At 38.2% G+C, this 13433-nt stretch overlaps 1 protein-coding gene across 1 annotated transcript; it reads right to left on the reverse strand.

The window, feature by feature from the left end:
• Positions 1-207: 207 nt before the first annotated feature.
• On the reverse strand, positions 208-12362 carry LOC142400916 (uncharacterized). Its single transcript, XM_075486165.1, has 13 exons — positions 12260-12362; positions 12053-12156; positions 11682-11954; positions 11390-11483; positions 11222-11289; positions 10895-11113; positions 10731-10796; positions 10532-10657; positions 10383-10445; positions 10231-10296; positions 9960-10082; positions 9835-9877; positions 208-470 (listed from the first exon to the last, which is right to left on the reverse strand). Exons 1-13 carry the CDS (start codon positions 12360-12362, stop codon positions 208-210), a joined length of 1611 nt encoding a protein of 536 aa, XP_075342280.1.
• Positions 12363-13433: the final 1071 nt, after the last annotated feature.

A 13433-nucleotide genomic window follows, 5' to 3' on the forward strand; every position in this document is an offset into this window, starting at 1 on the left:
TAATTTCTGTATGTTAACTTATATTAATAGATGTTTATCACTACTTTCAAATATATTTCTGTGGAAGTTAAATAAATGCCGTCTTAATGCAAGAAACAAAACCTTTACACAATAAAGACTTTTGTTTACTGTTACATAGAACACAAATTTTATGCAAATTTCATAGCATAGGTCATTAAAGTGCTTAGCATTCTCACAAGCACTTTGCTAATGCGCCACCTCCGGGACAGGCGGAAGGGCCACTATTAGTTCCTGGAAGGTTGCAGCCTCACGGTCTGCATCCTCACCCATCTTAGTCTCTGCCTTCGTCTTCAGTCCTGACTTACTGAGCGGCAGCTCCTTCCGTGCACAGAAGTATGCATTGGGATGCTTCCTCCTGATGTGAAGTGAGAGCCCCCTTTGGGACAGGAAAGAGACTGGGCAGGTCACACAGGCAAATCGTGGCGGAGAATCCCCCTCTTGCCTGTGAGCTGTCACATCGTACAACTTTTTGGGATTCAGAATTGTCATTTTTTTAAACCTTGTAAAATATACAGAAAACATAAACTTCATTTACAATAAAAACTAATAGTTATATAAATAACATGTACAAAAATACTCTCCCCCCCAATATACTCTCATCTGTACAAAAAAAAAAAAAAAAAAAAACTACAAAATAATTATTTCATCAAAAACTACATCAGCTTAAAACCACACTCCGGTGTTGTTTGTTTATGTGCTGTGTGCAATGGAGTTGTTAAGCTCCTTGAGAATGTTTGTGGATTTTTATGTACAGTGTGCAATGGTAGGCCGAGGCCACCTTGTTTATCAGTGCTAGCTGTCGTCTGTCCCTGTTCTGGTGTCGTGTTGTTTCCCTGGTTCTGTGTTACTTTGTTATGTTGCGGAGGGTTTTGAATAGTTAAAAAAAAAAAAAAAACATTAAAAAATAAATACTTCCCCCCCAAATATACTCTCCATCTGTACTTCAAAAAACTAAAACAAATAATTATTTCATTAACTAAATCAGCTTAAAACCACACTGAATTCCTTCATGATCACTAAAATATGTTGGGATTACCACTGCTTCTCCCTCATAAACATCTGATTTAACATAGATGTGATCTATTAAACTACCCCTTTCAGTAGTTGCTTCCTGGACTATTTGAACATATCCTCTGGTTTTAACACAATTTAAGATAGTTGATGACTTTAAAATATCATCATTAAAATCTCCCATCAATGTTATTGTTCCAGTTGACAATTGCTCCAGCCAGTCAAGCATCTTTACCAAATTTGTTTTAAATAATGACAGAGGATACTGTGGTGAGCGATAAATTACAACCATTTTAATGTTCAAATGCAAAAAGTTATAAATTAAACACTCTAAATTGACCTGTGGTGGCTTTAAAACTTCATATTCCACACCATCTGCAGTATAGATCCCAACACCGCCATGTTGTTGGTCTTGCAACCCAATCAACGATTGCTGGGTACCATCATACGATAAACGTCGGGGACAGTTGTTGAAACTGTAACCATCAATCTTTACCGTATCAGCTTGAGGTTCAAGAATCCATGTTTCTGTTACAGCAATACATTTAGGTTTCCATTGCTGAGTACAAAAAGCTAAATCTTTAACATGTCGATTTAAACTTTGGACGTTCATTAAGAACACAGTAAAAGCAGATGTGTCAAATCCGCTGAACTGTGTAGGTCCACACATCAAAAGGGGTGTCATACTCTGGATAGCAACTGTAATATCATCCTTACAATAAATCCTTTTTTCATTAAAGTCTTGAATGGTCAAACCTGAAAGACTCCTAACTCTGCTTAGAGCAACATAAGCTTGACCAGGTGCAAAGATTTTGTTTAGACAAACAACAGCTTTGTCTACGGTTAAGCCTTGTACTTTGTGTACCGTACAGGCCCACGCCAATTTCAGTGGAAATTGTTGTCGCAAGCCACCTTTAACAGTGGCCCTTTCCTCCTCTGGTACAATAGGTGTGGAACCAACCACATCCGAGGACCCATACACACACATTTTCCTTCTGTGGATGCCTACACGATCGTCATCAAATCTAACATAAACCAATTTAGGAAACTTGTCCTTTTCTGGTGTTATGATATCTGTCACAGTGCCACAAACACCGTTAACTAAACCATCCCCGACATCCACGTTTTTACAAAGCATAACGCGTGCACCCTTACCCAACAACAGAACCTCTGACAAACCGGTATGTAAAGCTTTGGTGTGACTCCCTTGCAACAACCGCAATTTGCCTGTTTTTTTATCGTTTACAGAATCCTGTGCCTCAATTTTCACATAGTCTGGGCAACTCTCAAACAACTGTTTCATATTATGCTCATTTACTTGTTCATTTGTTGCAAATATATGCAAGGCTGAGCTGACCTCACCCGTTTCACAAACTTTTAAAACGTTTATGTCACCAGGTAGCATGGGGGTCTCTTTTGAACGAGTCCTCATCCGGTTTAACAGCTGGGAAAACACAAAATCTTTTTGCCGAACTATTTCCGTTAGTTCCACAACTTTAAATAAATCAGACCACAAATTGCTGCCAACTCCATCAGAATACAACGGTTTGCCTTTGACAGGAGGTAACTGGAAGAAATCTCCAACTGCCACTACGCTAATGTTTCCAAATGAGCCTAAGTTTCCCGTTTGTTTGATCTGCCGCAATCTACCATGCACATATGATAGCAAATTGTGATCTACCATTGATATTTCATCTATGATGAGAATATGTACATCACTATATTTCAGACGTAATGAATTGAGCTTCTCTTCTCCCAAAGGAGTGTACGGTAAGCGTACATCAATTCCAATAGAAAATGTTGTGTGAATTGTTGTTGCTTCCAAATTATACGCAGCAATACCTGTAGGTGCAGTCAATAAAACAGGTGTGTTGTCACAGTATTGACACATTGGTGACAATAATCGTTTTGATTCATATTCAATTGCTCTGATCAAATGACTTTTACCTGTGCCAGCACCTCCTGTAATCAAAATGTGTAACGGTTCAGGATTTTTTCCATTTACCTTGTCTAAACACCATTGCCTGATTTGGTTAAAAACAGAGAACTGTCTTTCATTCAAAGATCTAATTAATGCTAAGCCTTCGATTCTACTCAGCATGTTCTTTTTCTCAAATGCATTTCCCTTGGAAGATGAGCTTAAATCTGGGATGTGTTCTTTTTCATCACTCAGCATTGCTTTTATTTCTTTCATTCCTTCCACACCCTCCAACCGTTCCATCTCCACTTCAGGACACAACTCACACCATGCATTTTCAAGCAGTACATCGCCAACCACCTGATCTGCTGCCTCCAGGTTGAAAGATTCCACTTCGAATTCACTTCTGTTTAAATCTACGACAGACTTCACTAAATGTTTGGTTCCATCAATAAATTTTACCACACCAAGTCTATAAAATTGTTCAAATCTTTCACAACCTGAAGGCTTCAGATCACCATCAACGCGATACGGCAAAAATAATTGCATTATGCTTTGATAGAATTTTTCTGGATCTTTGGTCTCTGAAAAACGGGCATAACGAACAACTGATGGTTGTGTTCGACTTCTTTTGGCCACAAAACCTAAACCATTATTCAACTTGACAGCAGATTTACATTTTTCATTCTTGGACAGAACCCGATAGTCAGATGCAAACTTTGCAATGCACATATCGTTAAAAATGTCATCTTTTGGACGATTTTTATAGCGATCAACCAAACCAGTCATCCACATTTCCTCTGAACTAAGATCATTTGTAGCCGCCTTCTGTCTCAAAACAGAAATAGGTAAACTCATTTTCACAATGTTGTCACCAGTTGGAATAAAAACAACCTTCCGCGAACACTCCTTTAAATGCATACTGGTTAGTCGATACACCGCTTCCTGAGCACAGACATCCCGATTATGTAGATATACACTACCAAGCTTCTTTAACGCTTCTTTAGCACTAACATTGCCATCTCTGGATGCTTCTCTCTGGGCATTTCCTAGCATGAGGCCAATTTCTCTCTCACTTTTTGACATATAAGAAACTATGTAGACACAACAAGCATATGCATCTACACAATATTGAATATCGAGATTAGCATTCCATGCTTTTAACAGCGGCGGGCTATACTGATTAATCCAAATTTCATTAATCTCTCTTTTCAAAACTACATGTGTATGTCGACTAACTCGTTTATAGACCTTTTCAAATATTTCTTGATTTATACCCAGTCTTTGAAAAATTTCTTCTACAGTCCTATAGGGACAAGTTTCATCTGCAAGGAGACTCTTCACTTTACTTAGAATTTCCTTTGCCTGATTTTGAGCCATTGCCTCTTTACTTGCACAGGCACACTGTACATTGCTGCTTGTTTTATCCAAATTACATGTACAAGTCTTATCCTTATCTTTTTCACTACGACAAATAAATGTTCTGCTGGATGCAGGTCGGGGAAAGTTAAAACGACAAACTGTATTTTTCTTTTTACATGTTTTTGAGTGTCGTTTTGAATGCTGCTGAACAGATGTAACCACTTCAAACAATGGTTCGTCCTCAGATGGAAGCTCGCATGTTATGTACTTATCTATAAATTCCACAACTTCCTCATCTGTGTTTTGATCTAGGATTGGAGCCCCAGAAATCCAGAAAAGGCAATGACAATGAGGGGAACCACGTTGCTGAAACTCGACACGGTAATAATAGTCAACGACTTTACCAATGGGATTAGCAGGAGACATGAGAACTTCTCTTAAGAAAACATGCCATCTAAAATCAAACATCCTGGCAGCAGTCACAGGATTTCGACGTAAGAGTTCACATTTATCTGCCCATTCCAATTGCTCAGCCGTCTCTGTTCGCCCATCCTGTTTCAAAAGGGTATATAAAAGATTAGTCCATCTCATATCTGCTGATGAAAACGACGCAAACCAAGTAGGCTTACCCAGCTGTTTAACACAGGCTAGGATGTCGCGTTTTGCAGACTGCCAAAAAGCTGGAGTCCCTCTAATGGGTTTTAGGAACCGATAGCCATCATCAAACTCCAACAACTTCTTCAAAGACTCCTCATTTTTCAACAAGTCACCCAAATTCTGGTGTTTACCACAATGCCCTTTACGCAATGCTACCGACACATTAGAAATAACCTGTTCCAATTCAGACATGTACTGTGCATAAAATATATATTCAACGTTGGATGAAAATCTATCATCTGCATGTAAAAGCCTGTTATTAAAATACCGAAACAATGTTAAACGATATGACCTGTTTGCATGGTAAGTATTCTGTCCAGATGGAAACAAAGCAGGGAAGCACTTGGCTTCATTTTCTGGATCACTTAATAATTTTACTGGATTATTACCTTCACCAGGAGCAACATTTAAAATATTATCCAAATACTGATCCAAAGCTTCCTGGCCTATGTCAACGGGCATGAGACATGTATCTTGAAACATGCAATGCTGCTGTCGATCGTGCAACAGCTCCTCAGTCTCCTCCAATTCTTTTTCAGAGATGTCAGAAATGACATCTTTGTCCAATACATCATCTTCATCTCTACAAAACTCATTGATCCAATTCTCATTAAAATCTATATCTTTATAATATTTGTTAAACTGTTTTAAATACTTAAGTGCTTCCCGTACATGCAAAGTATCAACAAACTGATACTTATAATGACCTTTGTAAGTTAATTTACGCTTTAATTTAACAGCAAGCAAAGAGCCTTCCATATTATTACGAGGCAATACATTACATGTTTCAACAATATTTGCTGGAACACAAGTCACTGGTCCATGTACACCATTTTGTCCCCCTTTGGGTAAAGCCAACATTTTCATGAATGGTATATGCAACGCTATTAAATGCTGTTCTAAACTATTTAGACAAGCCAATTGTGGAGGGATAATATCCACATTTAAATTGTTGGTCACACTTTCTGGTGGCATTACACCTTTGCTCATCTTGTAATGACAGGTATAACAAATCATCAGTTTACCTCTGGATGACTCTGTCAATTTACATTGCACAGCACAACTATTGTCACATTTGTGCACATAATCTTCAGAAATGCATTTTGCTGCAATTAAAGCACTAGATTGACTTTTGGAATAGAAATCTTTCTTACACACTAAAACTTGATGTCTAAACAGCAGTCTATGACAGACACAGCAGACAAAATCTGGCCCATCTTTAACCTTATCCAAAAACTGTTTGATAACAAAGTCAATTTCTTTTAACATTTCCTTACGTTGCTGTTGATTTAATTTGACCCGCACTGAAACCTTTTTTTTATGTTCCATGTTACCATGATACCTTCTTCTACCAATCTCTTTTAATTTCTGCCTGTGCTGCAAATTAACCTTAAATTTCTTCTTACTCATTGCCTTTACATTTTCTTTATGCACCAAATTAAATTTATATTTTTCTTTACTTGAAGTCTTAAGTTTCTCTTGATACAGTAAATTATATTTATATTTCTCTTTATACAAAGTCTTACGTTTCTCTTGATACACCAAATCATATTTATATTTTTCTTTACTCAAAGTCTTACGTTTTTCTTGATACACCAAATCATATTTATATTTTTCTTTACTCAAAGTCTTACGTTTTTCTTGATACAGTAAATCATATTTATATTTTTCTTTACCCAAAGTCTTAAGTTTCTCTTGATACAGTAAATCTTTTTTATATATTTTTTTACTCAAAGTTTTACGTTTCTCTTGATACAGTAAATCATTTCTATATTTTTCTTTACTTAGCGCCTTTTTCTTCTGTTGATATAATGTATCAAATTGATATTTCATTCTCAACAATGCCTTTACTTTTTCTCTATGCAACCAAACTTCCCTGTACTTTCTTTTTAAGGCTGCAATCTTTTTCTCTTTATAAGAGATTTTTGTACAATACATTGCTTTACTTTTCAATTTCATCTTGTCTTTATATTCTAAATCTTGCTGGTAATCCATCACTTTTTTAAACGCAACTTTCTTCTTTAAATGTCGAGAACAAGTGCTTGAACCAATTGTTTCTTTACTGTCATTTGTTTTATTAGATTTTCTTCTCCACTTGTATGCTTTGTCTGATGCATCATTAACTTTACAAAAACCATAGCAAAACTCTTGATCACCCTGCAAGACACAAGTAATAACCTCAAAATGCTGACCATCACATTTCAGATATATTCCTTCATTTATACCAGTGGAGCTTGTACACCCATATTTTACCCATTCCTTGCCATTATGCACATACAAATTCACCCCTAATGCATTTGCAGTTGCCTGTATTTCTATTTCAGAAGCTTCATGTCCAACATACTTCATACAGGACTTCTTAACATAGTCAGACACAGAAGAAAATCCTTTCCCAACCAACCGTTTACCCTCTTTGTTCTTCTCCAAATAAGAAACAGCAGCCAGTCGTACTCTGCGATGACTCCTCTGGGAACCGCTTAAGACGTGAGACACTGCTCTGAAAAAACTGTTCCCATCTTTTACAATCTCTTCAGTCTTACACACACTCCCCAAAGGTCCAGAAACCGTGGATCCTTGTGTGTCCTGTTTCACAAATGTAATATCATACTTGTTGCACAAAGCTTTTGAAACATCTGTACACACAGGATTAAATGACAATTGTTTATTATCATTATGAATAATGACACTATCATCATCCAGTACGTAACTGTTTGCAGTTTTTGTACTGTCTAAGACAACATTAGGTTCATTTGTTGTCTTATTTCGAACACTATACCCTTGAGAAATGGAGACCCTTTCCTTACAGTAACCATAACAAAGTTGTGTTTGTGGTTGCTTAACACAAACAACTGTCTCATAATGGTTACCATGAATATTTTGTAGATACACACACTGATTTGAGAACCGACCAGCAGTACATTTATATTCAAGCCATTTATCAATATAATATGTAACAATGTTCACACCCAAACAGTCTGCTGCAGCTTGAATTTCCACTTCAGTTGCCCAGGATCCAACATATTGCATCCTTGATCTTTTAATATACTCATTTATAGAGGAATTTTCATTTCTCAAAATGTTACAATACATTTGAGGATTCCTTTCTAACTGTTTCACTACAGCAAGCCTAAATTTCCTGTGCCATTTCTGAGTCCCACTTACAGCCTGACTAATAGCCCGGAAAAAACAGTTTCCGTCCCCGACGATGGGTTCCACCTTGCATGGGATCCCCAAGTCCCCAACCAAGTCAGATGATGACTCAGCTTTCTCGCATTCTACGTTCAAGTGTTTGCAAACAGCTTCCGACACCACTTTTGAAAGAGGATTAAACTTTAACGCTCTAGTCCTCACATTGGTGACAAACACATCTGAAGTTACAAGATCTTCATGAGTTTCTTGTATCTTTTTACAAGATGAACTGCTCTGAGGTTTCTTAGGCTTTTGCCCTCTTGATTTATCTGTACACAAGACTTCCTGAACACAGACAGGTTTTAACAAATTACTGCCAAATGGACCAAATGAAGTCTCATTTCTGTGCGTGTGAATTTGCACACCACTAATTTCAAATTCCTTGGGACTGGTTCTCTTTTGCCTAGCATATCTCTCAATATAATTAAAAAGATCATCAAAGCTGTTTAAATACAAAACGTTGCTTTTCCCTGAAACACTTACCATTCCATTACAATCACGTGCATGGGAATCTACAACGGCATACTTTCCATTCTGACTTATAAGAGCGCAGGTACTTCCATTTATAGTCAGAACACAAGTTTCATATGTGGCGCACATCTTTTGCAATCCTTCACGGAGAGTAGTGTGCGCACCAGAATCTATAAACTCACCCTGGAAAACATCTACATCTCCAGCAACAAAATCTCCATACATCACATCTAAAGTACACCCGTCAATATCAACCTGCTTCGGCAAGTCTAAAACACAGAGCGTTTCCTTCCTACCACTAATCAGATTGTTGTCCCGCAAATAAGTGTACAAGGCGTCACCTCTGACAACAACATTATCTAATGTGTCAGAATGCCATGAAAAAACACTATCCATCTTGTGCTTTGCTAAAGCAACAAGAGTCACAGCTGCACACTGCAGTCCTCCGTACTTAAACCGATCATCGCCCTGATGGAATGATCCTCTAACTGATTGCTGACTACTTGAACTGGCACCATGATGTTCGTCTGTGACCTGCGTGTCAGCAATGACTGTGGTACATGCTTCTAAACCAAAGCTACTCTGTTGTACAGAAATCGCAGACATGCCATACTCCGTCGCATTTAATGATTTCCGAAGATTCATAATGTGAATCATTAAATCATTGAAGCAAGTGTTAAATACCACTACAGATGTACCAGTTTCTGACGCCAACCCCTGTAAATTTCTTATTCCACAGTCCACAATGACAAAATAAGATTCATGATGGATAACCAGGCTACATGAACCCTCAAGATTAAGAATGCACATTCCATTTCTCAACAAATACATCTGTAACTCCTCACTAAATTCCTCCTCCAGATTCAAATTAAATTGACCATATGTAGTACCCCCAATTAGTACTTTCCATTTTTTACCAAAAATACTTTGTCGCTCCACCAACTTGCAAAACTCTGGCTTTGTGCCTCTCTGAGGTCTTTCTGTATCAAGATATTCTGCCAACTTCTGACCTTCCGCATCAACTGCATCGACATCCGATGATTTCCAAGTGCAAATTGGAGAAGTTTGGTGTTTTATAGCTGCTACAACACTACTGGACATTAAAATATTGCTAACAGACTGATTACTATGACTAACTGTTCCTAAAATAAGAGAAGGGGGGAACCGCTCTGAACACCTGCAAGAACTGGAGTTAACACACTGACCTCTTGTTTGGCTGCACTCGAAATCCACCGACACCTCAAGCATCTACAACGACATTAGAAAACATCATTTCTTTTATTTGTATTCATTTCTTTACATTTACTACCAAAAATGTTGTTATACAAACCTCCCGGTCAGAAACGAGCTCGGACGGACGGACAGACACCAAACCAGGACAGTCAGACGCCTCCTGAGGATGGGGAGAACGCACCACATCGCAGACATCCACCTGTTTGGATGTTGCCTCAACCTATAAAACAAAATCATTACATTAATTCATCTGATTTTAAACCAAGATTCCAAATAATTTAAACCAAGTGTTTTCAGTAATACACTTTAAGGTTTCATATTGCTTACACATTTAACATAATAAAAAGCTAAATATGGACCACACTTACATTCTTCTTCACAGACACAAGCCCCACACCAACAGCGGCAGGAGTTACGCTCGGTGTGGCTGAAACCTGAAAGACAAAGACAAATAAATTAATTATGAACAATTATCCTCATTGAAGATCTGAAAAGTTAACTCGCTTAAGGTTTTACAAACCTGCTGTCTCACACGCCTGGTCCTTAAGACAGCTGGGTTCTTGACACGTTCCACAGGCTTCATCTATAACACAAACAACATGTCAGATCTGTGTCTTTTCTAAAAGACAATACTGAGACTGTTTTTAAATACACTTTGCTGCAACTTACCTCGTTGCCTGTGTGAACATCTGCCACTGCCACTGGAGAAACTTTTTCCATGGCAACCAACAACTCAGGTGAAAAACGAACAGGATTCAGAGGGATGTAACACTCCTTCAAAACTGGAGTAGCAATCTGTTACACAAAAAATGAAATAATGAATATACTAATCACATTAAAAATGCTTTACAACAAGTGGTTGTGAAACACTCACCTTATCAGGAACCACCCTTTCCTTGGGTGAATCAGAGTCAGATTCCCCCGAATGGCTCCTCTATAAAAAGAACACACAAAAGCCATTTCAGAACATTACACACCAACTTAAATCCCATCCTTGCATAAAAGTACATCGGGAACAACAAACTTCCTTACCTTCCTGCCGTATCTCACGGTTGTCCACTCTGGAGGGGGTGGACGTGGAACTCGTTCCACTCCCTTCACAACCACACGCGACACAAACCGTGGCTTATACGGAACAGCTGCCTGACTCGTGGCCAGTGGCTTGGGTGCAGACAGCTCCAGGAACTGATGCGCAAACACCCAAATGCGATCACTGAGGATGCGCATCCCCTTGTTGTCGTCAAGGTGAATCTAAACCAAAATAAAAGGTATATAAATCAGCAAAACAACAGACAAGTAAAATAAGTATTGAATATAAATTCTCACCACTTTCTAACTTCAGAATAAGATTGTACTTACTCCATCATAACTCCACAGATCGACGCGACTTAGGGGGAAGTCCTCGGCAATGGAATAAAACGGCATCTCTGAAAAGAAAAATATGTATAATTATACAAACATCCTTTTCACCAAAGACAACTGCCATCAAAATACTGGAAATGAACTCAGAATTATTTTACTCCATACTTAGATTTGCCGAAACACGATGATACTCCTGCTGGAATAGCTCCTGTTTCTCCATGGATTCCGTCAAGCGTGGAATCATACCGATACAGAACACCTAGAGGAAGAATTGCATTATCAAATTACTTTATTTACAAATACATCAACTACTGATGCTTGGTGTTTTAAGTTTTTTTATTTCTCTTTTGTTACGTTTATTCTTCTTATTCCTTTTTTAATGTGAAGCACATTGAATTGCACTTGTGTCTGAAATGCGCTATATAAATAAACTTGACTTGAAAATAAAATAACACACCTTAGTGCAGTGCTCACGAACTGCCTCAAGGTACAACTTAAAGGCCCGTCCTGCCTCTTGGTGGTTGATGCTGGACGTGAGGTTGTTGGATGGAGCAAAAACGCAAATAGCGTCAGGACGACGAGGAAGTACGACCTTCTCAACCTCCTTGCGCAGCTGATCTGCGTCAGCCCCTGGAGTCGACATAAAGGCAAAAGATACGAAACCTCCTTGCATTTTAACAATGCCATCTGCCAAGGACCGCAAATGGGACGCCCCGATAACAAGAACCAGCTATGGGAGGAAAAAAAAAAAAAGACAAATTATAGCAAACTGACAATAAGCAATCCATTTCTACATTGTATATTTGAATAGCATGAAAATTTTCATACTTTCTTATCAAGGCTCCCATCCGGAATGACCAGCTTGTGACGACGCCCAGTATGCTCGCTGATTGGCCATTCGTTCGCTTTGTGTCGCCGCCCAGTTCCGCGGCCTATAAAGGAAAAGATATATATTAATCACTGAAAACAATATATATTAGCACACAGAATATACAAATACTCTCCATTCTTTAATAATATATAAATGATACTCACGGCCAACAAAGTCACTGGATGGCGTTGGTACGCCAATGCGCTGAACAGGCAAAGCCTCAGCACGGCGACGAGCAGCTTGAGATCTACGACTAGTTCGTGGCATCTGCAAATTGACATTAGAGAAATATGACAAAAACATAAGAGATTACAGCACATTCTCAATGATGAGAAGACAATATACAAAAAGACAACTACTAAAATCTGTTAAAAATACATATATTTACAAGAGCAAATACTACCATTTATCCTAATTATGAAAGTAAGCAGTAATGTTAAGTTGACTGCAAATGATTTGAAAGTTTTCTGCACAGTGAAAGCCAGTAAATACATAAAACCATTGAAAAGGAACATTCAATCCTCATGGATAAACATGAAAAAAAAATTAACTAGGACTGCACTCTCCAACTTATGATATCATGATACTTTTAACAAGTATAAAAGTTTTAATATATATATATTTAATAGTATAACAGATAAAACCAAGCTCCTCTGCTCTCTATTGATCATTCCAAACATGAAACAAAACAATGCAAGCCCTTGCAAGCCCCCTGGTGTGTGCGCGCTAACTGGTGTGAACTCACGTGCACAAACTCGTCCACAGAGGGGGAAGGACCTGAAAGTTGTTTAATTTCGAATTTTCCGACTTTCAGGTCACTCCCCCTCTGTGGACGAGGTTGTGCACGTGAGTTCACACCAGTGTGCGCGCACACAAGCTAGGGGCAGACTCACGCTCAGCTTGGAACACGTGGTTGGTGACTGTTCTGCTCAGATAATAGAGAAATAATAAACCTAACGTGACTGGTTAAAAACAGCCGGGAGCGCTCGATTTTTGCAAGCATGATTACAGGCTTTAGAGAAAGCTACAGAATTTGGGAATTTTCCTAAACAGCCCATTTAATATTCTACTTCCAGAATCCCAAAACAGTTCAAGCTAATATGACTAAATAAAGGTTGCCGACGGCAGCTTTAAGAGGTATGAATCAGCCTTTAGTTTAAATAGCTTATCAAAATCAGTCACTTATTTTTAAAACAGCAGCACAAAAAAAAAAAAAAAAAAAAAAAAACACAACACACCTTTGCGGCTTATTAAAAGAAAACTCTGGTATTTTCAACATTAAGCCTCTTTTCTGAGTCGTCTGCAATGTTTTAAAACCCCCCTCAGCGCTTTTTTGAT

Source organism: Odontesthes bonariensis, chromosome 15 (genome assembly GCF_027942865.1).
Source record: "Odontesthes bonariensis isolate fOdoBon6 chromosome 15, fOdoBon6.hap1, whole genome shotgun sequence".
NCBI classification, from domain to species: Eukaryota; Metazoa; Chordata; class Actinopteri; order Atheriniformes; family Atherinopsidae; genus Odontesthes; species Odontesthes bonariensis.